The sequence below is a fragment of the Solea senegalensis genome, linkage group LG19, assembly GCF_019176455.1.
Source record: "Solea senegalensis isolate Sse05_10M linkage group LG19, IFAPA_SoseM_1, whole genome shotgun sequence".
NCBI classification, from domain to species: domain Eukaryota; kingdom Metazoa; phylum Chordata; class Actinopteri; order Pleuronectiformes; family Soleidae; genus Solea; species Solea senegalensis.
Genome location: NC_058038.1, coordinates 4625892 through 4653669, shown reverse-complemented (window position 1 = coordinate 4653669; position 27778 = coordinate 4625892). Strand labels below are relative to the sequence as shown.

The window sequence follows — 27778 nt, the reverse complement described above, 5'->3', positions numbered from 1 at the left end:
CCCTGTGTGCAAAAGACTGGTCGCAAGCTCAGCTCCACCCCTTGCAGGTTGTACTCAATTCCCTTGTAAGTCGCTTTGGATGAAAGCGTCTGCTAAATGACATGTAATGTAATTATGATACAGAGAAATTCACCTGCAGATCCCTCTGCCTGTCTAAGGTTGTTGACTGATAAATCAGTAGGTGATCACCCCAATATGTTCCCTTTGAAATTTGGTGAGATTCTACCCACTGATGACGTGACAGAAGGCTTATAGATATAGATATAGTGTGGGGGCAACATCTTAAGCCTGCCCCCACACTAGTGTAGAGGATAATTGGCCAGATTCCGGCCTTGGTCTGGTCCTTTCCGACAGTCGTGGGTGTCTTCGGATTTTAGGGTGAATTGATTTCACACTAGAGAGATTTTCTGGAACAAATTATCCTGTAGTGTGAGGGATTTACAGGCCTGGTTGACCAGTTTTGTTTAGAATTTATACAAGCCAGGTTGACTCAGGTGACTTCATCCACAGGGGTCATCACACACGCACCAACTAAAGCTATTAACTAATGACAGGGACAGTCCACCTCCATGTCTGTTTATTTTCTGAAGTCACATAATCCCTGGAATCTCTTCCCTGAATGTGTGTGTGGTCCCGCATGCCGGATCATCTCATCTTGTGCTTTCTCAGGACTGTCAGTCAGTCAGTCATCATCTAACCGCTTTATCCTCCACCAGAAGGTCGCGGGGGGTGCTGTGCCAATCTCAGCTACATCGGGCGATAGGCGGGGTACGCCCTGGACAGTTTGCCAGTCCATCGCAGGGCCACACACAGATAGAGACAAACAACCATTCACTCTCACACTCACTCCTATGGTCAATTTAGAGTGTCCAATTCACCTAATCCCCACATTGCATGTTTTTGGACTGTGGGAGGAAGCCGGAGTACCCGGAGAGAACCCACGCACACACGGGGAGAACATGCAAACTCCATGCAGAAAGGCCCTTGTTCCAACCGGGGCTCGAACCCGGGTCTTCTCGCTGCAAGGCGAGAGTGCTAACCACTACACCACCGTGTGTCCCCTTTCTCAGGACTGAAACATTGAAAATCGGTCACAAAGTTCGTACAAAGATAGTAAAGCAGGTGAAGTTCTATACAGACGGTATGTCAAAACACAGAGGACAAAGCCTTGACGGAGGTCTGATCTTCACATGACCTTGCTGGTCTAAAATGGTCTTAAATCGGTGGACCAGCATCACAGGATTTCCAGTGACTACCCTAGCAATGACATATCGGGACACACCACAGCTATGCAGAGAGTAGGGAATAATATCTGTTATCACTCGTCCCACCACAGCAGAAGTGTGCAAATTTATTTTCACATCTTCTATTTTTCTATAAACTCACAACAAGGACAATGTTTTGGCTTTCATGCCATTTTCACATCACATTGTTGTAAAACGTGTACATACTGTACAAACACACACACACAGTAGATGTTTGGCTTTCTACAGCCTGAAGCCTGCAGGTGTTCACGTCCACTCTTGATTACATCAATCAATCATACGTCTTCTATTGTTGGTTTGGTTAGGCTGACCGTTCCTCGTGTCCACTTGTTGCTTCAGCTGCGGGTCAACAATAGAACCGAAGTGTAGTGCCTGTTTGATTTCATGTGTAAATATCACCAGACAAATAGAATCTTTTTCCCCTTTTTGACAGAGTAGTTGATTACATCTATTGATGCTTCTTCCTCGTTCTAAGTGTCCAATTGTATCCCGATTTAAAAGGCTCCGCACGCGCCGAGCCGAAGGCAAACAGTCATGTCGGGCCGGACGACTCTTGCGGTTCTTGCTGTCATGGGTGAGTTTTGACATTTTTACGGGAAATGTAAAGATGTGAAATGTACGAGTGGATCATTTTGTGATTTGTTTCTTCCTCTGCAGCAGCAGCAGCAGCAGCAGCAAATGTCTCCAGCAGTCAGACTTCAAACTGCTCATATTTGGGCCTTTTCAAACATTTAGACCTGATAAACGCGAAGCGTGAGGTTGGGATGATGCGGCCGGTGAAGAACTGGACGATGCACACCACCATTCTGCTTGATATGGTGTTGTATGGCATCTTAGAACTGGTAAGCATTCTTTCTTGACTCTTGTTTTTATGGTGTAACAAGTGCAAGTATTTATCCATTTATTTAACCTTTCTATCAGTAATTTCATCTATATTTTTCAGACAGAAAGATGACTTTATTTACTATATTGTAAATAAGTGCCAGATCTTGAAAGTTGTTCTGTAAAAATGGGCAAAATCCCTTTTTATCGTTAAAATAAGTCTAAAAGTCCAGACAGACATTTTGAGGCTTGGGTGTTAAAGGGTTAAAGTGCTGTCGCGTTGGATTAGACTTCGCGTTTTTCTGAGCCACACATACGACAGTCACGACCTCGCCAATTGACCACTTTGTGTTAAAACGTCGTCTTTTACTTTTCTTTGAATCATCCCCGTTTATACTTTTGTTGGTCCGTTGTTACAACACACACACACACACACACATAGGTAGGTGATAATGTCAACAACACAACAGTGGTCGGGTGTTCATTTCATGCCCTGGCTGCCCTTGGCTAAAGTAAAGGATAAAAGCATTGTTCTCATCACACGATGTTCTCTGCAGGGCGAGAAGACCCAAACGGTCACCAGTCACATCATGCTCCACATGGTAAGAGTCATGTGACCAGGCACGTCAATGTTTGCCTCGTATCGGGAATTTCTCTCCAACCTTCTTTTCTTTCTTCTCCCCAGAGATGGCACGATGAATTCCTCACTTGGAATCCGTCCGACTTCTGTGGGATACAAACGGTGGTCATCCCCAAATCGAAACTGTGGTACCCAGATATAAGCATCCTAGAGGAGTGTGTATATTCATTCATTCATTCATTCACTGAATCAATCAATCAACCATGAATACAACTTGGTGATGGGAAAGGCTAGTTTTACAGGTTCTCGTGTATCTTTGTCCATAGCTGTTCCTGCTTTGGACGGACTGAGGTCCACCTTGACACTTGAATATGTAGAATAACTGTGACGTTGCTTCTTGTCGTCCCTCCAGCATCTCAGACACCGGAAGCATCCGGCAGAGTCCAATGGTCAAAGTGTTTTCCGACAGTAAAGTGAAGGCTCATGTATACCAGCACCTCACCTCCACCTGCCCGCTCGACCTCTACCTGTTCCCGTTTGACAAACAACAGTGCAACATCACATTTTCATCAGTGAACTACTACGGTAACTTCCACCCCGATCAGCTTTTTACTTCTGCATCTGAAACATACTTTTAAAACGTGAAATGATTGTTGTCTATCTTTTTTTTCTGTTTTCAATCCATCTACCTCTCAGTGGACGAAATCAAACTGGGAACGCTGAGCAGTGACGAGACCCTCACTTGGGTGTCTGATACGTTAATGATCACAGAGGGAGAATGGATACTCGTGAACTTGACAATTGTGGAGTATAATCTCAACAAAACGGATGAAACGCTGAGCAATCTTGCGTACATGGTAAGAAAACACACACCTGGTTCTCATTTAAGAGCGTTTCATGGGCAGAAATTGAATGTACGACACACAATTTGCCAGCGACAACTTGCAGCAAAAAGACCGAGGTGCATGATCGGTGTTGGAACAAGGGGTTCTCTCTGGGTTCTCTCTCATTATCTTCGTCTCACAGTCCAAAAAACGTGCACGAGGTTAATTGGACACTCTAAATTGCCCGTAGAGAGTGAGCGAATGGTTGTTTGTCTCTGTGTGGCAGGACTGGTGACCTGTCCTGTAGATACCCTGTCTTTTTCCCTATGTCAGCTGGGATTGGCACCAGCAGCCGACCCTCAAGTGGTAGACGATGGATGGAGTATGCCTTGTGACGTTTTCCCGGTTTTAAATTGTACGTCTCGGTCGTATCTGGTCTTCTCATTGGTGTTTGGACAGGAGACTTCGCTCAACAGCTTTATCCAAGGGTGAAAACGAAAAGGTCAACATGCCAGAGTAGTGGCTAGCATTGTGGCCTCACATCAAGACGATTGAACCGCATTATTGGTCAAATCCCGGTTTGACCGTGTGGGTTCCTTCCACAGTCAAAAAACATGCAGAGGTCAATTGGACACTCAAGATTGGCCGTAGGTGTGAATGAGAGAGTGAATGGTTCCCCATGCCTTGCGTTGGACTGGCGACCTGCCCTGGACGTACTCCGTCTTCCACCCCATGTCAGCTGGGATTGGCACCAAGCGGCCCCAGAACCCTCATGTGGAGGATAAAACGGAGAGACAATGAGTGAGTGTCAGATTTCCGGAATATTAATCATGTGAATATCTTTTTTTTGTGTGTGTGTTTTTATTTCAGGTCACTTTAGTGAGGAAGCCAATGCTCTATGTGATTAATTTACTCGTGCCCATGTTTTATTTCCTGATCCTGGACCTGGCCTCCTTCTTCATCAGAGGCGAGAAGCTGAACTTCAAAGTGACCGTCCTCCTCTCCATCTCCGTCCTTCTGCTCATTCTGAAGGACTTGTTGCCCTCCACTGAGAGGAATATGCCGCTGATTGGTAAGCAAGCAGAACGTTGGTGCATTGTCACCCGGAATTATGGACTCTGTATAATCCAGGTAGGACTTTATGTTCTGGAATGGATTATAATGTGGGGTTAATAACACATGGAACACTAGTAGTATGAGTGGAGCCGGGGTCTGGAGAAGCCTTTAGTCCATAGGCCCAACAATTGTGTGAGAACCCTCCTAAATCCTGTGCTCCAACTTGTACAGGAGGCTGCACTGACACCAAATATTTAGATTTAAAATACTTTAAATCAACCATTTGAAGCATTATGCAATTTGCGTCATCCGGCACGACTGACAAGCAATTCTACACAACTGTCCGTGAACTGACATCGAATGTATCCTTACCCTGTTGTGTGTGAACGCTATTAATCCAATGACCAGTGCACATTTGTTCCAGCCAAATTCAGTCTCATCATTTTTATCATGGTGGGATTAAGCCTCCTGGAGGCCATGCTGGTGGACTTCCTAATGGGGCTTGATGGTTGTTGTGGTCAGAAAACTCCAAGCGCCAGTAATACCCAGGTGGAGATTCAACTGGAGGTCAATTGCCGCACAGGTAAGACGGTTGAGTTTCACCACTTCAAAGTCTGCCCAACACTAGAGGATTTTCAAATCTGAGCCACCGGTTGGCCAGGCCTGGACTAGACGATCCAGTCAAGACGCAGGACCACACACTTGGCGTTTAATCTAACGATTTCAGGGATTTGGGATCTCACGGAGAATTGCGTGATTTAACGTAACTTCAGAATGTCAACAGACATGTGGCACCTCCCACTGTCAGTATTGTCAGTTAATAGCTATTGTGTGTGCAAAGTTTTGTGCTGAGGAACGCAAAACAGTGTGGATGACGTCAGGGCTGAGAAGACGGAATCGACTTGGCTTGTACAGGTTACGGTTCTAAACAAAAGTACACAACACTTGTCAATCAATACTGATTGACAAATACTGTTTTGCGATTTGAAATCAGGAAGACTGCTCGGTCCAATGACGTTAAAATACCGTCTGTGAACCTCTCACACTACAGGATAATTTAGCCAGATAATCCAGGATAGAAATCTGAGAAATTATCCTCTAGTGTGTGGCAGGCTTATCAGACACAGAAGCACCTGTGATCCTTCACATCCTTCTGGTAAATCATGTTTTTGCCACCCAGAGCCTGTTGAAGCTGGAGAGAAAAGCCAGGCGAAGCCAACGGCGAGGCCTCGCGAGGGTGACCTGCTGAAGCTCCTCCTGGAGCAAGTGAAAGCCGCTCGACAGGAAACAGAAAGACAGTGCAAAGATGAGAGGAAACCTGGATGCTACGCAAGACTGGCTAAAATCATAGACTATGTCTACTTTGTCTTCTACTTAATTTCGGTTGCCACTTTCTTATTTTATATGTATGTAGTGTGGGTTGAGGGCAGATGTTTCAATTTGATCAGTGAATGCACTTAAATTTGACTGTGTTTGGCTCCTAAATGGATTTTAAATGCATTACATCTGTGTGTTTTTCACATCCATGTCTACATTTAATAATAGTTAATTATGTGATGGCACTAATTAAGATTAATATTCAAATAAAAAGTATAATAATGGGATTGAAATGATCGTACGTGCTATCATTTATCCTATCTTTTAGTCTGTGGTAGCGACAGAGTGCATTCCAATTCTCATAGTTTGCAGTTTCCCAGTTACAAGTAGGGAGTTTTAATTAGTATGCCCCTTGAAGTCATAAATACAAGCTGTCAACTTGTATTTAAACTCTAATTCTGCCGAGCTTCAGTGTGTGAAAACTGTGGTTTATACTCTTGTTTTCTTTGTGTTTCTCTCAAATTTAACAAGCTGTACACAGAATACTGTCCTACTGCTGTCTGCAAACATATGTTGCCGTGTTGTTATTGAATTAAATACTGTGTCTCATCACACGGACTGGATTAACTTGCTAGTTAAATCTAACTCCTCACTTTTTTAATACTTTTACTTAAAATACAAATACTTAAGTGCACTTTATATGAGAATATTACTTTTGATACTTAAGTACAGTAAATGTCATATGCTTGTTTATGAGTAATTTTATGGTAAGATACTTGTGCTTTAACTCAAATATCCTTTTTAAGGAATTTATACAAGACTGGCGAGCAGCAAGTGCGGTTATCACACTCGGAAGTGTTCATTTGACCAAATATGCATCAGGTGGTCACTGGTGCGTACTTGGTAAAATGTTGTGGAACGCAGTTTTAAGATTTTTTGAGGTGAGAAATTACTCATTTAGAAATCCAAAATTCAAAACGTCCACTGGCTCAGACGTCTCTGTCATTAGATACTTGGTGTGACCAATACATTTGGTGTTGAAACGTTATTTTATTTTTAATGAAAAGGTTTGGCCTGGTTGAAAGTTAGTGTATTATTAATATTTAACTTTGAATTTTAGATTGACTTTAAAGTTGCACTGGTGCACTGTCAGTCCCATGGTTTGCTTGATTCCCCCTCTTCAAATAGCACTTGACTCCTTGGTTAGAAAAAGAAAAGAAACATTTATGAGTCATGTGTTGTGGTTGTTTTATATAACATGTCTATTATTATTTTTTTTTAGTGATTTTATAAATAAATAAATGTGTAATAGAAAAAGTGCAGATTATAGAATATCGTATTTAAATGACACCTAACTGCTCAGATCCTCATCTCCCGACATCCTCCTGTCAATTTAACTGACGTTGACACGCAGCAGAATGTCACATGACGTGAACACGTGTCACGTGACACGTGGCAAAACAAGCTAGTCGTTGTATGTCACCGAAGCAGCACGGCGGGGCGAGATTTAAGACATCCGGAACGTCAAAATAATTGCTGTTTTTAAACCGGTCGTATAATGGAAAGCACGGCCACGCACACTGACGGTGATATTGTTGCCGATGTTGTGATTCCTGTACTTAAACAAACATGAAATGCGCTCACAGTATGTGATTTGAAAACTCTCATCTCGGTCTGCACTGGTTATTAGATATTTAAAACGATATTGCGGCGCACAGATGCTTTTATTTTGAAAACTAACACCGGAAACGTGAGTGTTTGTTGTGGGTAGTATTGTCGGAGGGACTCAGCTGGTGTGTGGTTTAGTTTACTGTCGGTTAGCTGAACGTTGGAGCCTCGTTAGCCTCCCGGGAAGGCGATTCCGCTTCCCTCCAGCTGTCTGACACCACAGCGGCTCATGTTAGCGAGGACACGGGGCTCTGCGCTCATTCAGCCCACGAGTGAGCATCCAGTTCCCGGCTGACAGCTCCGAGCTACCCTGCTAGCCTATAGCGGCTAAATTAGCAAAACACACTGGGAAAGCAGGTAAGAAAATGACGTCTTACGTGTTGTTTTGAGGGAAGACGCCACTGGATAGCGTCAGTAATTAACCCACATTTATCTTAAGTTTAACAATAATGAATAAAGCCAATGAACCAGGCGCTGTCGCTTTGAAGTCCATCTAACAAGGGCTACCAGTTGCGCAGATGACAGATTAGTTATGATCCTTGACAAACTCTCACATTTGTGTTGAAATATGCTCTGCTTAGTGAATCATGTTTAAGCCGATTTGAAAAATGTTCTTCAAAACGTAATGTAAGTCTTGAATGAAGTGTTTAACACGTGCGCCTTCGTGCTGACATTAACGTGATTTTAAAAATGCAACATATGTAAATGGAGTTCTTTTTTTCCCCTTGCGTTCAGAATGTGCCTTTTTCCATCACGTGCTCTGTTTATGCCTCATGCTACCTGGCTGCTTTTCTTTCCTTCAGGTAAACACTAGTGTCATCAACAATGGCAGGTGGAATCACAGACACTGGGGAACCCTACTCTCCATTTGTGAGTATTAAAAAGTCCTGTGATAAATTCCTAATTCACCCTTTGTAATCATCCACACTCTGCTCAACTGCTTAAATCTACCGTATCTATAGAATATGTTTGCCATTTTAACTTGTGATTAAACAGCCTTTTCTGTCTTGAAATGGAAGTTTATCTCACTGAGTACACTGTTCTCTCACACGGCACCAAAGTCCATAGAGAAAATCAGTAATTTTACGTCACAGCATTTAGGAGTTGTTGATCCACTTCTGACTCCATCAGTACGTTAAAATGTGTTCATTTTGTGTCACTGGTGTTTGAAATTGTTTGACCTAAGTGACTCAAACTCAGCAATAGACCAGCAGCTCCTGTGTCCCTGCGAACTGTGAGCACAGATTGTATCGATGGACTTTTACGAACTTAAATTTCATGATGAAAAAAGTTGCTTAACGGTGACAAAACTGACACCTGCTGTGACTGGTGTATAAAATGCCTTATGAAGCTGGTGTGTTAAATAAAGCCGTGATGCCTCTTTAGTGTTGATGGTGCACATGAAAGTGCTTAAAGAGGAAACTGAATTGCTTACGCATGCGTTTCTTTTTTTCATTCCCGTATTTCACACACTAGGCCTCTTTATGGTCTGGACTGACTTTACTCACGTCTACAGAAGTTCCCCACAAGTCTTAGAAGCTGCTGGTCTAATGTCTTTTCCAGGAAGCTTCAGCTTTGAATCTTTAAAGCGCTCTGTTACCTGAGAGCTGTCCTGCTTTATGCTGGGGGACTTCATCAAGAGTAGTCCAGAGGATATGGATGATGAATCACTGATACACGATTTTTTGGCTGGTTTCCCCTTTCACCCTCCATCTGATAAAATACTACTGTTCAATAAGAATAAACTATACACATGTGTACAAGTGCAATCCCAATTCATGTAATAATGGGCCGATACCTCAATTTCTCATTCCTACAGGTGGGGCTGGTGTATATGTTCAATCTCATCGTGGGAACCGGAGCTCTGACGATGCCCAAAGCCTTTGCTACAGCCGGTTGGGTGGTCAGCCTGTCACTCATCTCGTTTTTAGGGTTCATGAGGTGAGTGTTGCTCAGCTTCTTCACAGTGTGACACCAGCCGGTAAGCACAGCACCTGTATTTCCGTCTGAGTTTCGCCTTTTGCTCTCATTTTTTTTCACCAGCTACATGACCACCACTTTCGTGATCGAGGCGATGGCGGCGGCAAACGCTCAGCTGCGCTGGAAGAGGAGGGAGGAGGTGAGGTCATAAACTCTGCACTCTGCCGTGTACATTTTTATATCTCTGCATGTGTTCACTGCGTTATCTCTCTGTTTGGCAGTTTTATCTCTCTGAAAACTAAAGATTGTGTTGCTATGTTAAAAATGCTTACTCCTCCAAACCAAAGTCCATTGACAAAAACAGTGATTTTAGCTTGCGGGATACAGGAGTTTCTGCTCTACTGCTGCCTCATTTGGTAAACGTGTGTCACACACAGTCGCCCTCGCTTGATATTAATCTGTACAGAATTTGTGAAATTATTAAAAAAAAATAAAAAAGCAGCTTGTGATCGGTGAAACCGTGACATCATCTGTTCTCCAAGGAGCTTCCCAGCTGTTACTCGTAATGTCCAGATGTTACCTTCCCCTGTGTCTATATACACACACACACACACACACACACACACACACACACACCGACAGCAAGTAAACACTGTGTTTACAGCTTGTAAATCAACCCCTCTTCATGCTGGGAAATTAGGAATAAAACAAGCAGACAAAGTAGATCCATACACGCCATCATCATCAACCTCACCCTCCTCCTCCTCCTCTCCCTCGTTAGACTGACGACAGTGACTCCACCTCTGACTACTCGGACGATGACGTTGTGGTTCGAGGGCGATCAGAACCGGAGACGAAGCCCATCTTGTCTATCCGTAAGTGGGCAGCATTAAAACTACAACTACGCGAATGTTTATTATTATGAATGATTGTTATTATTATTGTTAGTTTTTTAAATTAGTCTAAAACTGTTCTAAAGCCATAATGTTTCAGTTTACTCTCATTTAAGTAAAAGAAGTAAAATATATGTGTCTGTGCTCCTGGAATCATCAAAAGTTTTGCTTTTATCACTGATGCATCACCTGTGCATTATTCATTTGTCTACCACTTAATCCTCCTTGTGAGGGTCGAGGGGGGCTGGAGACAATCCCAGTTGACATAGGGCGAAAGGTGGGGTAACACCCTGGTTATTTGGACCATAAAATGTCAGCAAATTGTGAGAAATGAGAATTTAAGTGTTTCCCAAACCTCAAAATGATGGCGTCCTTTAAAACAAACCAAAGAAACTTACTTTACTGTTGTAGAGCAACAAAGAAAGCAGAAGATATTCGCATTTAAGAAGCAGAATTAACTGCATCAACACCTAAAACCGATGAATCAGTGATGAAAATAGTTGTAATAACATTTTAAATGTAGTCAGTAGTTGTCTACTAATTGATTCATGGTTGCAGTGCTAAACAAATTGATTAAAAAAATCATTTTTGGCACAGTTTTTCTTTCGCGTCATCGTTTAATTTCACCATTTTTTAACTCCGTCACTTGTCATATCTACTGGGCGATTGTCAGGAAATGAAGTCATCGATAGTTTTGATCAGTGGTCTTTTCAGATATTCCTCTGCGCCGTCCTCACAGATGAATTGGCTGAAGAAAATGAGACATTAAAAGTCCCCAGTGTCCGCTGTGACTGTTCATTGACTGTGGATGTTTTTCATGCTTCCGCAGAGAGGTCAGGAGGTCACGTGGATCACTTCGACATCGCGGAGCGGGTGGAGATGGGTCAGATGGCGTCCATGTTCTTCAACAAAGGTAATATTCTTCTGGCCTCGGGAAGAGTCAACTGTCGCACCGTGGTTTCAATTTAATTTTAATTGTTGTTACCTCTTCAATACATTACATTACATGTCATTTAGCAGACGCTTTTATCCAAAGCGACTTACAATGGAATTGAGTACAATCAGCCACCACTGAGCCACCCCCCTCCTTTTTCTGGTACACTGACCTCATGGTGACCAAAAACCTGGTCCCAATGAAGCAGAACCTCATTTCTGAGTAACTGGTTTAAGTTTATGGCTAAGATTCAGGGTTAGATATTAGCTGGTTATGGTTAAGGCTAGGGATGATGTGTTGTTTAGACCAGTCCAGATCAATGGAAGTCAATGCAGAGTCCTAAAAACAATAGCTGCACAAACGTACGTGTGTGTTTTTTGTATGTGTGTCTTTGTGAGGACAGTTTGACTGTGTGGGGACATTTTGTCTGGGCCCCCCCAACTTTAAGAGACCTGGGTTTAGGGTTAAGGTAAGATTTTAGTAAGGGTAAGGGTGTGATGGATAAGGTTAAGGTAAGGGGCTAGGGAATGCATTATTTCTATGATGTATCCTCACTAAAATATAAAAACAAGTCTGTGGGTGTGTGTGTGTGCGTGTTGGGGGACAACATGAACACTGAAGCCTCCACTTGAATGATTAAGGGGCTAATGAAGCCTCTTTACACTCGTGAAATAAAGTCACCTTGAGCCAGAGACTGAATTCTGGTTCAGACCTGGTTTTAAAGGGATAGCTCATGGTTTTCTTTTTAAAAAATGTGATTATATTAGCGAGTACGAAACAAATTACACTTGACAGTGCAGGGAGTGACCCCTTGCACTTGAGAGGCAGCCTGAGAAGCGGATGCTAAAATCAGATTTTAGCCACTTAATGAAAGACTTCACCCTCCTGCACCAAAATCTATAGAGAAAATCAGTGATTTAACGTCACAAAACACAGGAGTTGTCGATCCGCCACGCTGCCTCCATCAGTAACTTCAAATATGTTGTTTTTTGTGACTTTTGGTGCTTGTCATCTTTTGTTTTGATTGACTTCAGTGACACAAACGTATCTAATGAGAGCAGCAGTAGAACAGCAGCCCCCTGAAGTGAGCCGAGTACAAACTTCAGCCTCCAGTCACAAGAGGCCGTGTTATAACAATATAAAGCACTGAACATATTCTTTACATATCGTAGACATATGCAAAAGTGGTTGAAATCTGTTTTATTCTGATTGAGGCCAGAGAAACCTTGAGGCTTTTACGCACCTCATTCAAATCAATACATTGTCCTCACCTTGTCCACACGCCGCTCCCCTCCCTCTTCTTGCATCACACCTACCGGCTCCGTTTTCCACCAGATGCGCGTGACTCAACAGTTCATTGCATCCCCACTGTCGCACAACGGAAGGTCAAAACACTGACATCATCATCATCATCATCATCATCTGAGCTGTCCCTCGGCTTTTCAACACTAGGTGGAGCACTGGGCACGCACGGCACAACCCCGGCATCTCCCAACACTTGCACGTGTGAACCGCTGTCATGCAGCCCCGAGCTGTGAGAGCTGCTGCGTGTTGCTGTCCATTCAGCTTCCTGTCACTCACTCATTCACCTGACTGTCCTGCCTGCGACAGGACGACCTCTCCCTCTGTGAGACGGGCTGTGTGTGTGTGTGTGTGTGTGTGTGTGTGCAGGTGCCGGTGAGGAGGCACGTGGCGCTATCGATTGGTTGTAAGGAAATGAGTTTTCTCTCCTTGTGCTGTGGGACAGCAGCACGCCGAGTCTAATCAGAGATGAATTTGATAGACGCAGGTCCCAGTGCACACAGGAGGGTGGGGAATAGAGCAGAGGCGCGTCTTTCTTCTTGTGCATCCTGAATCAACTAACCTGCTCAGCTCTGACCTGCTGTCAGCAGCGTCGTGTTTGTTCTGTGCACGGAAAATGAAATGTGACACCTGTGTATGAGCAATACCCGAGCTCTGTCTCCAAATGTGGAAAAAGACACAAGTGTGTGTACATTTTTTGAATGACGCCTGAAGGTCACACAGATAATGTTTTTCATTCAGTAGCAATAACACAAAAATCCATTTTTATTTTATTTATTTTCCACATGTTAAAATAATAAGATCAGATAAGATAGTCCTTTATTTGTCCCACAATGGGGAAATTTGACAGTTTAACAGAATTTTCCCGGAGGAAACTAAAATTTGTCGACCAGTCACTCTACCATACCAAAGTCCATAGAGAATATCAGTGTTTTTAGCTCACAGGGACACCTGCGCTAACGGTCTACTGCTGCTTTCTTTGGTATGTTTATGTCATTTGGGAAAGTCGGAGTCGAGCATTTCAAACACACAAAGTAACAAAATAACACATTTTAAATTACTGATAACTGAGGCAGCAGCGGATCAACAGTTCCTGTGCTCTGTGATCCAGAATCACAGGTTTTCTCTATGGACTTTGGTGTTGGGGGAGTTATCCGTCCTCAAACTTCAGTTTCCAGTCAGAGAAGTGCTGTTTAAATGTGAGATAAAGAGGCGTACATATATCCTTTATATATCATAGACTTAAGCAGGCATAGATTTAATGAGGCTACGAGTCATTTGTTTCCCCAAATGGCCGCCATGTTTGCGAGAGGCAGCCTGCCTGGGGTGCATTATTAGTACCGCATGCATTCACACTTACACTAGCCCACCTCACGTCTCTTCGCAGGTAATAAACTGTGTGTGTGTGTGTGTGTGTGTGTGATCACACTGTCTTTCTGCCCCTGCACCTTTGCAGGCAATTAAAAGCATCTCTCCTGTTTGGAGGGCACTCGACTTCCCTCTGAGCTGACCATGACGCGGCAGCGATGGGGACGTGGTCTTGGATTAGGGCCATGGCTGTTGTATCAGCTCAACAGGCTTTATCTGCGCCTCTGTTGGAAGATGTTGCCTTTCACACTGTCTATTTGAAAGTTGATTAGAAGGTCGACTTGGACTTGGTCACAAAGGGAGTGACTGATGTAACGCTGCCCTTGCATCAGCAACTCGTCTCAGCTTTTCCTGCCTCTGTGACGCGACGGCGAGGTCATCAACATGGCGGCTGTGCAAACAGCGGGATTGTGTCTTCGGCACGTGCCGTCCTTCCCCTGACACACGTAGGACCATGGCAGTGAATACTAATTCTTCTCCGCCGTAACCCTGTCTCCTGTCCCCTAATGAGAACCAACATGCATTTTCAATACTTGAGTGACTTTTACTTAAATGTCATACTTGCGCACTGAGAGCACTGTTGAAATGGAACCAGGAGTGAATGCACGAGCCACTCGGAAGATAAATGGACGCGTTTGCCTCCGCTTGCAGCCCAATCATTTTCCTTGAGCCTCTGCTATAATAGTCTCCAGTGTCGCCCTTTTAAAAGATGCACTTCAGTTTCAGAGAGTATGCGGAAACGTCTGTACCTGCGATCAACTCCAACAATTTTACAAGTTCCAGGAAAGAAGGTTTTTCTCCATGAAAATGTGATTTGTTTCTGAAAGTGAAGTCTGATACGCCACACTGACGGTTGGAACACGGTTCTTTCTGCATGGAGTTTGCATGTTCTCCCTGTGTGGGCGTGGGTTTTTCACGGGTTCTCCCCCTCCCTCCCACAGACCAAAAACATGCCATATGGGGATTAGGTGAAGATAGGCGATAGGCTCACCCCCTGCGGATAAAGCGGTAGAAAATGGATGGTACGTGTGACTTGGTCTCTATTCACTATTGTACGACCCAATGACCTCTGATTGATCAAAGGTCATCGCGACACATGCTTGGCATGGGATGATGTGATCAAGATTAGCAAAATCAGTTGCTTTGAACTTTTAAAATGCACTGAAATCAGTGGTAATGAAGGGAACCGTTACTGAAATGACAAAATCTTAGATTTTCTTCGTCATACCTTTTTTTTAATTTGGTTTGTACCTGTTCACATGTTCACATACAAATATGTTCTAAACGTTTCTGGTCACAGAATAAATGGATAAACTTAAACGTTAGAAATGGGTGTAAAATGGACTGGAATCACTTTAACTTAAAGAATTGGACGAAATCCTCTGTCCATACCGCTGCATTTGGTTTGTACATCTTACCTTATACAGATACAGAGGAAGCACGTTGCTAATGTTAAAACTTGTGTAGTAAAAAACCTGTAGAGCTATATATATATATGTATATATATATATATATCTACAGGTTTTTATATGAGTGTATATATGTGTATATATGTATATATATGTCACATTTCCTGTCACAAATATCCTGACCTACTTTATTCACAGTATCATTATTGCAGTCATTTTAAAAATCGGCTTTTAAGGGAAAAGAAAACTGTTGGGTTTTTTTTTTTCCAAAAGCGTTACTTTCTAAATATGTCCATGTTGACAGTGAAGATCTAAATCAGCTCTCTTCTGTCCTATTTGCTTATTTTTGGAGACGCGCTGTTAATGGCGTTGCTGCCTCTGGGGCAGGCTCAATTTAGATTTGTGAGCGTGTGTTAATCTCACTTCATCAGCATTACACTGTGACGTCCCCACAAGATGCAGAATTTGTAATATGAGGCGCCGGGGGTGTTAATGAGGTGAAATCCAAAGTTTAAATTCATTTGGCTCACTTCCGATTTCGTCTCTACAAGGTAATAAAACTGCCCCGTCGCCGTTGTGGCCTCATGGCTTTTCTGCGCCGCTCATCACAGCCGCGTTGTCAGCTCCACTGTCGGTCAGGCCGACGTGTTGATTGATAGCGCTGCATTTTCACAACCACGTGAAACAATCAGGCTCCTACATGAAGAGACAATTTTTTTGCCTGTGGCTCCGGGTAACTGCTTAACGGGAAAACGTTAGTCGCCGAGCGCCGAAAGCCTCGCGTCCCCGTGGTCATGCAGAGTTCTGTCCTTGCTAACAGCGGTCGCAGAGCAAAGTATGTCTCGTCTGTGCTGTTTACCACTGCGTCACTTTATGTGTGACGTCCGTTCCGTGCCCCAGGAGACCGTGCTGCAGAAATGACTAAAAACGCTAACCCTAACTCTGATTGTCTCAGTGTTAAAGGGACACTCTAGGAACCACTTAACAAAAGGTTCACCCTAATAAAGTGTACACCACCTTAAATCTATCATCACTTTCCAAAACCTTGACTCCGCACACCAGATTCCATAGAGACAATTAGCGTTTTTTCCACCACGGAACACAGGGGTTGCCGATCCATTGCTGCCTCCAGCAGTACGTTCACATGACAATTATGTTTGAAATCGCTTGTCTGCATTGTGACACAAACTTGTGTCAGATGAGGCAGCTGTAGTGCAGCACCTTCTGTGACCTGTACGATTAAAATGCTTATTTTCTCTATGGAATTTGGTGCAGGAGACAAACGTCAGCTTCCAGGTGTGAAAGCCTGATAAATCGTCGTCATCATACCGAGGCACTGGCCATAAATCCAGTCTCCAGATTGGCTGCTTTTAAAACTAACTGCTAGTTTTAACTTTGAATAAACTATCCACTAATTAAGACTCGCAGTCCTCTGTTATGCCTACAATCTCTAATGGAGGTTGAGGAATCCCTTAATGCCCCTTTACAAATAAGTGAAGGGTTGTTTAGTAGGCTGCCAGTTCCATATGTTTTCTACTGTTTGATAGGCACCTCCAGCCCTTTATTCATAAAGGAATCAGTGTTGCTTGAAAAGCTGTAAATCTGTCACTTTTTTTTTTTTTGATGTCTTTTTAATGGACTCCATGCTCTAATTTCCCTGGCAGTAATGAATTAGCTGAAGGGTCCAGTTGGACGGCTGAACCCCCTTCTGAGGAAGTGAGGAGTGTGATGGATGTGCGGTGCTCTGTGATGATGTGTCTGCTGGTGAAAGCTTGATCTCAGCTTGGCGAAGGCAGCTGCTGCCAGTCGTGCGCGTGTGTGTGTGTGTGGATAATGGAAAGCGGGGGCAGATGGTGAAGAGCAAAGGCCGAGGGAAATTTTCCTTCGTGGAGTTGCCTTGTTGAAATCTTAACGTCCTGATAGCGTCAATAAATTAAGTTGTTTGGAGAAAGGGAGGAAAAAAAAAAGGGTATAAATTGTGGTGTCTGTACACCTTGCGATGCTGTAATAAATTTTGTCTGGTTTGATTTGCTAGCACACCTGTCACTACCTGACCTGCCTACAGCGCAGTTCACTATGATTATGTTTTTTTCTTAGAGGTGAGTAAGGCACTGTTAAGTGTTTTTTTTTTTGTACTCAGATTCTCATACTTGTTGGACAGTGTGGGTTATGTGGGCGGAGCTTTGATGAGAGAATAGACGGGAGTAGTTGAGATGTAATAATTTAGCTGACTAAGAATTATTTGTCATCGTCATCGCTTAATCTGACGATTGTTTACTGGTGAAACCATATTTAAGAAGGTGGAAAATCAGAGAGTAAAAATATCTTCACAATAAAAAAACTTTTTTTTATTGTGAAAATGTACCGTGAAGAGATTTCAGCATCCATCCATCTTCTACCGCTTTATCCTCCACATCAGGGTAGCGGGGGGCTGCTGTGCCAATACCAGCTGACATAGGGCGAAAGGTGGGGTCACACCCTGGACAGGTCACCAGTCCATCACAGGACCAAACAACAAATTTAGAGCGTCCAATTTACCTATTCCCCAAATATGCATGTCTTTGGACTGCGGGAGGAAACCGCAGAACCCGGAGAAAACCCACCCATTATTGTCTGCGGGGTTTGTTTTCTCGGGCAGAGAACTGTTTGGGGTCACAGTTGCTTGCTCAAATCCAGCCGTGACACACACTAGTCCCGATAGCCACCTCCAGGACCAGCCAGGTGTTAGACACGTCCACTGTCAAGCGTAGAAGCGACGAGTACATGCCAGTATAAACCTGTCGCTTCATATTTGTGATGCGGTCATTTATTGGTTGTTTGTGTTTTTGTCTTACAGTCGGTGTCAACATGTTCTACATCTGCATCATAGTCTATCTGTACGGGGACCTGGCCATCTACGCCGCAGCTGTGCCGATCTCATTAATGGAAGTTGCCTGGTGAGACCAATACACTTATTTAATCACGTTCATTCCATCACTGTTTTATTGCAAAATAAAATGATATGTGCAGTATGTTAATCATGGATTTATTGGTGTTCTCCTTGAAGAACATTTTGCTAATCCCAATTTTGGCAAGACAGTGTGTCTTTCTTCATTTCCTTTGCTCTCGTATTTTGGCCCAAATTTCACCTTCTGAACCCAAAATTTAGACAATAAAGCTTTGCTGATAGAGGCCTGTAGGCCTGCTGACCTCTTTTCTCGCGCACTTGACGTCTTGAGTCTCGTTGACTTGCTTCCAGACACGTTTTTATTGCCAGTCTGTTGGCCGGACTGGCCCAGAATACGGTATTTGATATAGTTAGAGACTGTGCCCTTCAGAGCCCCGGACTACAGAAATAGCCATTTCCCCTTAAGTGTTGTTTTACTGAGATGATTTTAAGGAGGGTGACAGTTAAAGTTTCTGACATGGAAGGTTTTCAATAGAATCGGACAGTTCCAAAACTTTCAACCATGAAAGAATGGATCACTATTTTTATGATCTTTCATGAAGTAGATCACTTTCTCGCCGTTAGGTTCTCTGACGTCAGAGTTTTGCATCGTCTGGAGTAAGAAAATAACAATAATATGCGATTATTGCAGCAGACCACTGACCCGGGGAGGGGGACCCTTTTCAGCGTTGCACCAACCAAAACACATGCTAAAGGCTTAGCCAAAGAAGTAACTTTGAAAGTAATAGCAGGTGTCGAGTGGCAAAAATGAGAAATGAAGATTGGACCTTGAAGGTTCCAGAACTAAAGTGGTAGCTGTGTCTGTTGTTTGGAGCTTTTTTTGGGGATTTTTATGGGGATTTAAATAGTTTGATGTGGACCAAATGATGGTTAACTGCAAATGTAGTTGTGCTGAAGGCAACATGAGTAATTTGCTTCACTGTACGTTCATGGTAAAGAATTTGTGACGCGAAACAGACACGGATGTAAATGTAAATTGAGAGCACCACTCACCGCGCGTCTCTGTAACGTCACTTTCGGGTCGGCGAAATCTCTTCTCCACAATGTGCTTCCCTTAATGAATTCACGATAACAAAATCACCGTGGCGATTTGAGCCGAATACCCACACGAAGTCTTTCTTCTCCATCTTGAAATCATTCAGTCACCGCACCGCGTCCTGTCCACGCGGTCAGTAAACAGATGCTCCTCCAGTGTGGTCCAACTCGTGTTCTCCTTCCAAAAAAAAAAAAATACGAGACATAACTGAGACTTCAAACGACGCCTTCTTCGCCTGGAGGCACAGACTGCACAGACTTCTTTGTAGCGTGGACGGCACCACCTCGCCCTGTCATGCAGCAGTGATGGGGTCTGTGATTGCTTTTAAATCATCCCCTTCAAGTCTTCACAACCTCTGCAGCACGCACCCGCGTCTCCTTGAGCGGATCAGATTCGGCCTTTGATAAAACTCCCATGTTTTACACGGTGATCTGCGATCAAAGTGTGTGTGTGCGTCATTTTCGGAATCTCATTCTGTCTGTTTGTGTAATTTATTCTTGTCATAACGAACAGGGAAACGACTGTGTCGCCAAAGTTCTGCTTCCGTGTGGTTGAGGTGCTAACCCTCTTTTGTCTTTGTGTTCCCGTGCAGTGGAAATCACTCGTGCAGCGCCGGAAGTGTGAAGTACAACGACACGGACACGTGCTGGGGCGCCGTCACAAGGAAAGACGCGTACCGGATCTTCCTGGTAAGTGCAGATTCCTCGTTCCCGCAGCCGTTCACCTCTCTTTACCTCCCAGTTTCTCCTGTAGTATTCTGAACAACCCCACATTCTGTAACTCCTCCTCCTTTCCAGTCAAAGCAACTGGTCAAATTGAGGTCAAAATGTCCAAAATATCTGGACTGAAAATGTCCTCCATGTCCATTTTGCAGTTTGTAGGGATGGGACGATTAATCGGTTCAAGCAGTTGTTGACCTGCTAATTTGGGCGGCACAGGCTTCCTCCTTAGGCCACAGGACGCCACGTTCTTGTCCTTGAAGTCCGACGCGAGCCAAAAAAAAAGTGCGATTTCGACTCGAACTTTAATTTTGCACAGCGACAGTGACGGATGAGCCATTCCCTCCGCTGTATAATTCCCCCAGCCTTCTTCCTCACTCCCGCTCCCCCCCCGTCCTTTTCAACGGAATGAACCGACCTCAAATAGTTTGCCAATAAATGAACTTTTCCCTCCTTCATCTCCTGTCGGATTATCTCCCCGGTGTACTGTGTACTGTGTGTAATCACGGTGAAATAATGCTGAGTTGTGCGCTCCGGGTCAGTTTGTTTACACTTTTACAGGCTAATCTTTCCCCAGTTTCGTGAGGGAAAATCGATTTTTAACGTTGAGGCGAAGACGGACACTTAAAAGGGCGAGACTGATTTGACCTTTATCTCCATGTGAATCTGAAACCTCTGTGTAAATGTTATTTGCGCTGATATTTAGAGATTCAGTTCTTATATAAATGTAAATATAAAAAAAGAGGATTTAAATTGATCACTGTGTAATGTGAACTATGTCAAAATTTAAATGCTGATCAATTTGCTCGAGGGGTCGCTTCCTTTTATGCTTTTGACCTAGTTGAACTTTACTGAAATAAATGGAGAATTACTGAGGTGTGATTAAACCTTGATTAGTTTCACTCCACTCTGTGTTTGTGCATGTGTGTGTGTGTGTGACGCTGCCCCAGATTTCTAAATAATCGACTCCCTTTCATCAGCTGAGCTCTACTCTGTGGAAAGAGCTGTGGAGACCTGGTCCAACCAGGTTGGAGTCTGCAACAGTTTTAGAGTTTAGAAAATGTCGAGGGATTAAAGAGCAGCCTGATTATTGGTGTCACTCGTAAGAGTTTTAATCCCCGTGTGTGTGGGGGTGATTGATGCCAACGTCTGGGGCAGAGAAAGAGAAGGTGTCGCACATGAGTGTCGCAGACCTAGGTTTTGGGAATCTCCACAGCTATCAGCGTAGTCAATTCATCACCAGTTAATGTGTGGTTTTTTTGTGTGTGTATAAAATGTCACGTAATAATGGAAAATTCCCCAGTTTTGAAATCTTTGGGGAAACCCAAAGATTCTCAGTTAACGGTGAGATAAAGCGGCAAGAACGTAGCACGTCCTTGAGCCCAATAAGCCAGAGCAAGTGAGAGAGCGTAACTTTTTTTTTTTTTTGTACTTGATAAATTACATAATAAATCGTCACAATTGTTGCTGATAAATTCTCTTGACGACCATTTCGGCAGTAATCCATCTCGCCCCTTAAAAGCAGACAGTTTAACAGCCGGGGTCTTTAACGGAGCTCCGTCCTTGTTAGGCGTCGTCGTCCCGTCTGTGTGAAAGTGGCGTTCTTAGATTCTACTCGTGCCTTTCTCCCCAATGCTTTTGGCAGTTTTCCCATCAGATGTTTGGCAGTTTTGTTCGTAGCAACCGAGGAAGATTTTCTGAGTTCATGTTAGGTTTGAGGGCTGGGCGATATATCGATATTACATCTATAATCGTCATATGAGACGAGACACTGGTCTTAGATTTTGTATGTCGTCACAACATTTTCCCAGTTTTAAAGGCTGTTGGATTTAGTGCTGAAACAATTACTCGATTATTAAATTAATCGTCAACTATTTTGATAATCGATTTGAATATGTTATTATGTAATTATGTTATTTATTGATTGAAATACATGGAATTGATGGAAGTCACTTCATAACACTTTTACTTTAATTTTAAGTCTACTTTTTTGTATTATTCAGTTAATGTCATTATTTCTAACATAGATTTAACATAGAAAAGCCAAAGACATAAACCAGGAATCTGAAACGAAGCACAAACTTCTCATGAGTCCAGAGAAACAACCTGTGTGCAGCAGCTTTATAGCCTAACAATATCAAGATATCATTTATAAACAATGTCGCCCAGCCTTACCGTCAAGCTTGACAGCAATATTTATTTGATTTATACTGTGATAGATATTTATATCGAATGTTGAGAAAAAAAACCAAAAAGAAAATCATGATATGATTTTTTTCCCCCATATTGCCCAGCCCTAAAACTGCGTATCCTTTGCAGGACTGTGGCAGAAGCTCTGGCTGACATTAGATGAGAGTGAGGGTGAACTCCACACACATCACCAGCCTAACACAGGGTCAATATACAAGCCGTGTCTCAGAGTTCAGAGAAATGCATCTGTGTCATTGACTGCTCGGGCGGGGTATCTACCTCCCTCTTCTGCCACATTGAGTTTTCCTCAAAGTCTCGAACAGAGCAACGTTGACACCTGAGTGCGTGTCACACTCTCGTTATTGTGGGCGGTGTCATTTTTGTTTTTTATAAAGACCTCAGTGCTGGATTCACACCGAGGCTGACTAATTACTTCATGGTAATAAGGCTTTGATCAGCCCAGTTGATATTTCATCAGGTCAGATCTTTTGACTTAATCAGTATTGACGTTACTCGGCAGCACTGTCAGCGGTGGACATGACAAGACGGCCGTTTTTCTCCGGGCTGGTGTCGTGAAAGCTCTTAAGAAGATCAATTGACCGTGATTTGCCCCGCCGCTGATTGATTCTCATGTTCGAGTGGACAGCTGTGGGCTTTTCCTCCAATAGCTACGATATTTGTTGGCTTAAAGGGTGCGAAAAGCGAAGATGACGGAGGCCGTTGCATAACGGAACCGTCAGTGTTGATCCTGGCTCTTTACACCACTCTGATTGAAAAGATTAAGGGGGCCGTGCTGCAACAGTGGATCCTTTCTGGTTTCTTTTTTTTTTTTTGTTCAGCTCCAGCAGAGAGTCCCGAGACCTCAATTAAACTTCTCTGTCCTTGATTGTCCCCTGCTAAGTTTTCTTTGCAAATTTCACTGCAGGGGCTTTGTCACAGTGGTTAACCAAGCAGTGGTTGGTACACTCTACCCTGCTGGCCTGCGAGGACAATTTAAACGGCTGATTTATTGTCCTAATTGTATGTGGAAAGTGATGTAAAATCAATGAGACCGAGCTGGATGACGTTTCCACCGCAGCATCATCGGCTTTTCATCTTTAATGAAGACGCTTCCTCTCATGTGTTCCAGGTTTTTTTGAATGTGGTTCTAAGAAGTACACATTCTAATTAGGGCTGCAACTGTTACGTTTTTCGAATCGAATAATCCATTGATTATTTTCTGATTATTAATCGAGTGTTCTTTTGTCCATAAAATGTAGAAAAATGTTGAAAAGAAACCAGGAAAATATTCATATTTAAGAAGCTGAAAAATCTTGAGAGCTTGTATTAATTTTTATAAAGAACCTGATTAATCCATTGTCAAAATAGTTGGCGATTAATTTAGTCATCGATTAACACTCATTACATTTATCGTTGCAGCCCTAATTGTCATGCACTTGTTGTTCTCTATGTTGTGAATAAATCCTGCAGATATCGCCGTCTTTCGCTATGAAATTGTCTCGCAATATATCGATTATCACAGAGTTGCTGTATCGAGACATTATTGGTATCGTGGGCCGTGTATCGTATCTTGAGGTGTCCTGTGATTCTCACCCCTAAGCATGATCAACAGATCTTTTCTTTGTCTATTTTTTTGCTGGGAACTGTGGGGGAAAACAAACTCTAAATTAGACCAGCAGGTCTGGCCTCATTTACCATCCAATTGGTATATATTGTAGATATGGAGCAGTGAATTTACCAGTCAGGGTCTGAGCTGTGGGGAGATAACGTTGTTTGTGGTATAATGGCGATTATAACAGCGGGAAGTCGTATCAGAGCGGCGCATCGGTGCTCCTGGGGTGATTCCTGGGGGGGTGAAGGAGCAGTCATTACTATTTGTTTAGGGATCTTTGATTGATTGATTGATTTTTTTAATTGAGCTGTTCAGTTCATTTTGTTCCCTCCTGATAAACTGAATGATTCATTAGTTGTTTATATTCGATCAGATGAAATGTACACCAATAAAATGGCTTTTTATTCCCATCTTATCAGATGTTTTTTCACGTTTCAAGGGCATTTGCGGTCAATGTGTCACCGTTCATCTCAGCAAGTGCAAAAAAAAAAAAACAAACAGATGTCAAACAAGTCATTATTTACACTCTGTTTTCTCCAGTCTGACGGGAACACTTTAAGTCAGTTATTCTCAAAGACTGGGTCGGGACCCGAAGAGATATTTATTGGGGTCTCCAAACAGATATTTAAGATTTATGTGGATATGTTTTAAATGAAATGCATTAAATGAAGTTGTACTAATTCAATATGGCATCAGGTGTTAGAGATATGGCTGTAAATGAGTCATTTTTCTATGGACTTTGGTGCGGGAGGAGAGTTACGACCTTTGAAACAACCCGAAGGGGCAAAAAACACACATTCACAGCAGTCACTGATCAGAATAAACTGCAATCAGTGTTCACCTGCTGCAGACTTTTATGACTTTACACAAGCTGCCGTTTCCAAGATGTTTTCGCTAATTAAAAGCCATAACACGCTGTTCTGCCCCCTCACAATGAGACTGTTACACACCTACGACAGTGAATATAACGAATGATGGCACGCGGGGAAGATTTATGACAGGCTTGGGACATATCTGCGGAGGAAATGAGAAATGATAATTTATCGATGGCTATTACCTCCCATCATTGTCCCAAGTATTGTAAAAAGGGAGACCGAGAGGGTGGAGGATGAGGAAGAACAGGAGGAGGAACCTTTGCTCCCAATTTAAAGGGAGCATAGACCTTGTGTTAAAAACATTAAAAGAACCAGTTTGTGAACCAGTAAAACATCAAGACGTGTCTGAAGGGAAGGAAATGATGAGGGCACAGTGGGTCAGTGGACAGCACTGGTGCCGCCGCTCTGTAACTACCTCCCCCTTCTCTGTTGTCAGAACTGTGGCAGAAACATGTATTTGTAAATGTAATGAGCTCGAGGTTACACTTAGTGTCAGCGCGGATGGCTGTTGTTGCGCTGTCTGCATTTTAAACATGGCCCTGAACTACTGTACAGTTCGCGGAAATCACATTAATTTGCCCTTCGCAAGGGAGGCTGTTACACATGTCTGCACACGCCTCAGTGTGTGTACATTTCTCTCATCTTTGGCGGGGGACAAAGAAAGGGACCTTGTTGAATCAGCGGAAGGGGTCAACTGAAGTACATTTACTTTATCTCACACTCGCAGTGCACACAAACAAAATGTGTGTCTTAAGACTTATGAATTATTAAAAAAAAAACAAAAAAAAACAGAGGACACAACAGTCAGAGAAACTGAGCGCTTTTGTGTAAATAAACATCTCGTATCTGAAGCAGCTGAACTTTTATTTACATTCAACCTTAAGTCTTCGGGATCTCTGTAGAGCTGCAGTGCGTCATTTTTTGTTGTTGAACAGAAACGATGGAACGTGATTTATCTGAGGAAGTGTTTGTGTGCATACACCAGCCGCACGGGGTGGTTGGTTGGCAAGAAATCTTAACAGACATCTTAACATCTGTTTATGTGTAAATGTTTTAAAACCAGATGACTGTTGTGTCTCCTCTCCAGGCTACAAGGAATTGAGTCACACATAATTCTTTAGAAATCGTAGACTTCGATAGCTAACAAAGACGTTTATGAAGTGAGTGGTTTGTTTCGTGGCTAAAATATGTTTTCCTTGTGTCCCAGGGTTCCGATGGGTCCTTGAAATCCTTGAAAGTTTGTGGAAGAATTGTCCAAAAAGTGGTGGAATTTTGTGCAAGAAAGAAGTTAAGTTGATATTTAGGTAAATGTCTCCCTAGTTTGTTACGACACCAACTACTGTTTCATGCCCTGCATTGCTTGACTAGGACTACGCCGGTCATAATTACGGTGTTGTGGACCCTGTTCACTGTCTCTCTCCACCATTGACGTGAGATTCCATGCAAATGACGAGATGATGCCTGGGAAATGAAAATTCCAAGATCTCCGTCTCGTCAATGAAAATGACACAGACTGACTTTGACCAAGATCCCAAGGACAATCACTTGTCCAGATGCAGTAAATGCTTTAAATCAATAAAAGTGGACACAATGGGCGAAGCAGTTTGCCCTTCCATCTTAAGCTGTGAAAGCACACTGAGGTCCTTTTATTTGGAGGTGAACTGGTCCTGGAAATTCCTTGAAATGTCCTTGAATTCGATGTCAACCAAGGCGTGGGAGCCCTGTGGCAGCCATGTTCTCCGAAGAACAGTGAGCCTCCATGTCTCCTGCTCGTTCTCAGCCGACTTGGTTCACACAGCACAGCACAATGGCCACATTTAGAAAATGGCTTTAAAAATGTGGAAAAAGTTTGATGGGAAATCATTTATTGAATGTCTTATAATTAGATATGTACAGCTCCACCTCTGTGCTGATGGCATTTTGCGGCCCATTCCGCCATTGAGGAGTTACAAGCGAGAGCAGTCAAAGGCCGGACATTGGCGTCTGCTTCGTGAATTTAAGTGCAGCATAAATGCTTCATGTTCAGTTTTAGTTTTTATGAATGACCTTTGCTTCGTTTTCCATTCCGAGTGTGTTGGTTCTGGATATGTGTGACCCAGCTAATGGAAGGTGAGAACTCTGTCCGGAACAAGTCTTAGTTGTTATTAAAATCATGGAAGCGGAACAATCCTAATCACCGCAGATGACCAACGTGTGATTAACTTTTTACCTGCTACAAACAGTGCAGCCAGCTCATTAATCGCGGTTGCATAATGTCAGACTAGTCTTTGGTTGACAGTGACGAGGCCGTGTGATTTAGTGGTACTGCAGTGGACTAACGGCTTCTCTCTGCTCCATATTTTTTCCATCAGCTTGGTTCCCTGGTCTAAAGCTGAATGTCAAGTAGTTAATCTTGCCACACTCTTAGTGGCTGATATTATCCAAAGTCCTTAAACGGCAAACATTTCTGGAAAGGTGGCCTGAATCAGAACTGAATCAGTTACTGAATCTTATTTATGGATTTTTTTTTATCCATATTTATGGGTAAACACCTTTTGATATTTATAGATATTTGTAAAAGTGCATGTCAGAGGAAGACAAATGTGATTGTGGCCGTGCGTATGTGCATGATTTTTGATGGCAATGCTGACGGGAAACAAAGCAGCATCCCACGATTACTGCACGTATATGGACGTAGACGACCTTTAATGTATCATAAATGTATGTGCTGCAGCTACAGATTAGATCCTCATTCAGAGATTAAAAACTGTTAAGTTCCTTTGGTCTGCTCTGATGAAACTGGCAAATTCCAATTATTACATAATGATTTATTGTCTGCTATCTGGGAAGTCGGGTAATCCGTCAAATATTTTCTCGATTTATTGAGTAATCGTTTGGTTAATAAAATGTCAGAAAATGTTGACCAAATCTCAAACTATAGATGTTTTCAAATGCCCACAGGTTGTTAAAAATACTCTGACTTAGTGTTGGCGGCTCTTTGTCCTGAGCTCATCAGATTGTTGTGGGCAGATACTCTTTCGCAAGCGTCAGACGCCCCAAAG

At 43.0% G+C, this 27778-nt stretch overlaps 2 protein-coding genes across 2 annotated transcripts in view; both read left to right on the top strand.

Annotated features, from left to right (window-relative positions):
* The first annotated feature begins 1811 nt into the window (after positions 1–1811).
* On the top strand, positions 1812–7034 carry LOC122785558 (5-hydroxytryptamine receptor 3A-like). Its single transcript, XM_044051419.1, has 9 exons — positions 1812–1839; positions 1923–2107; positions 2645–2689; positions 2773–2882; positions 3080–3252; positions 3364–3524; positions 4362–4563; positions 4972–5130; positions 5728–7034. The coding sequence occupies exons 1-9, from the start codon at positions 1836–1838 to the stop codon at positions 6006–6008; spliced, it is 1320 nt and encodes a 439-aa protein (XP_043907354.1). The 5' UTR covers positions 1812–1835; the 3' UTR covers positions 6009–7034.
* Positions 7035–7643: 609 nt separating this feature from the next.
* tmem104 (transmembrane protein 104) overlaps positions 7644–27778 on the top strand; it is a 44854-nt gene continuing 24719 nt past the window's right edge. The window contains exons 1-8 of the mRNA XM_044051642.1: positions 7644–7889; positions 8336–8402; positions 9352–9473; positions 9576–9651; positions 10234–10327; positions 11175–11258; positions 18195–18294; positions 19934–20030. Coding sequence (XP_043907577.1) covers positions 8358–8402; positions 9352–9473; positions 9576–9651; positions 10234–10327; positions 11175–11258; positions 18195–18294; positions 19934–20030 — 618 coding nt within the window. The 5' untranslated portion in view covers positions 7644–7889; positions 8336–8357. The remainder of the gene's footprint in view (positions 7890–8335; positions 8403–9351; positions 9474–9575; positions 9652–10233; positions 10328–11174; positions 11259–18194; positions 18295–19933; positions 20031–27778) is intronic.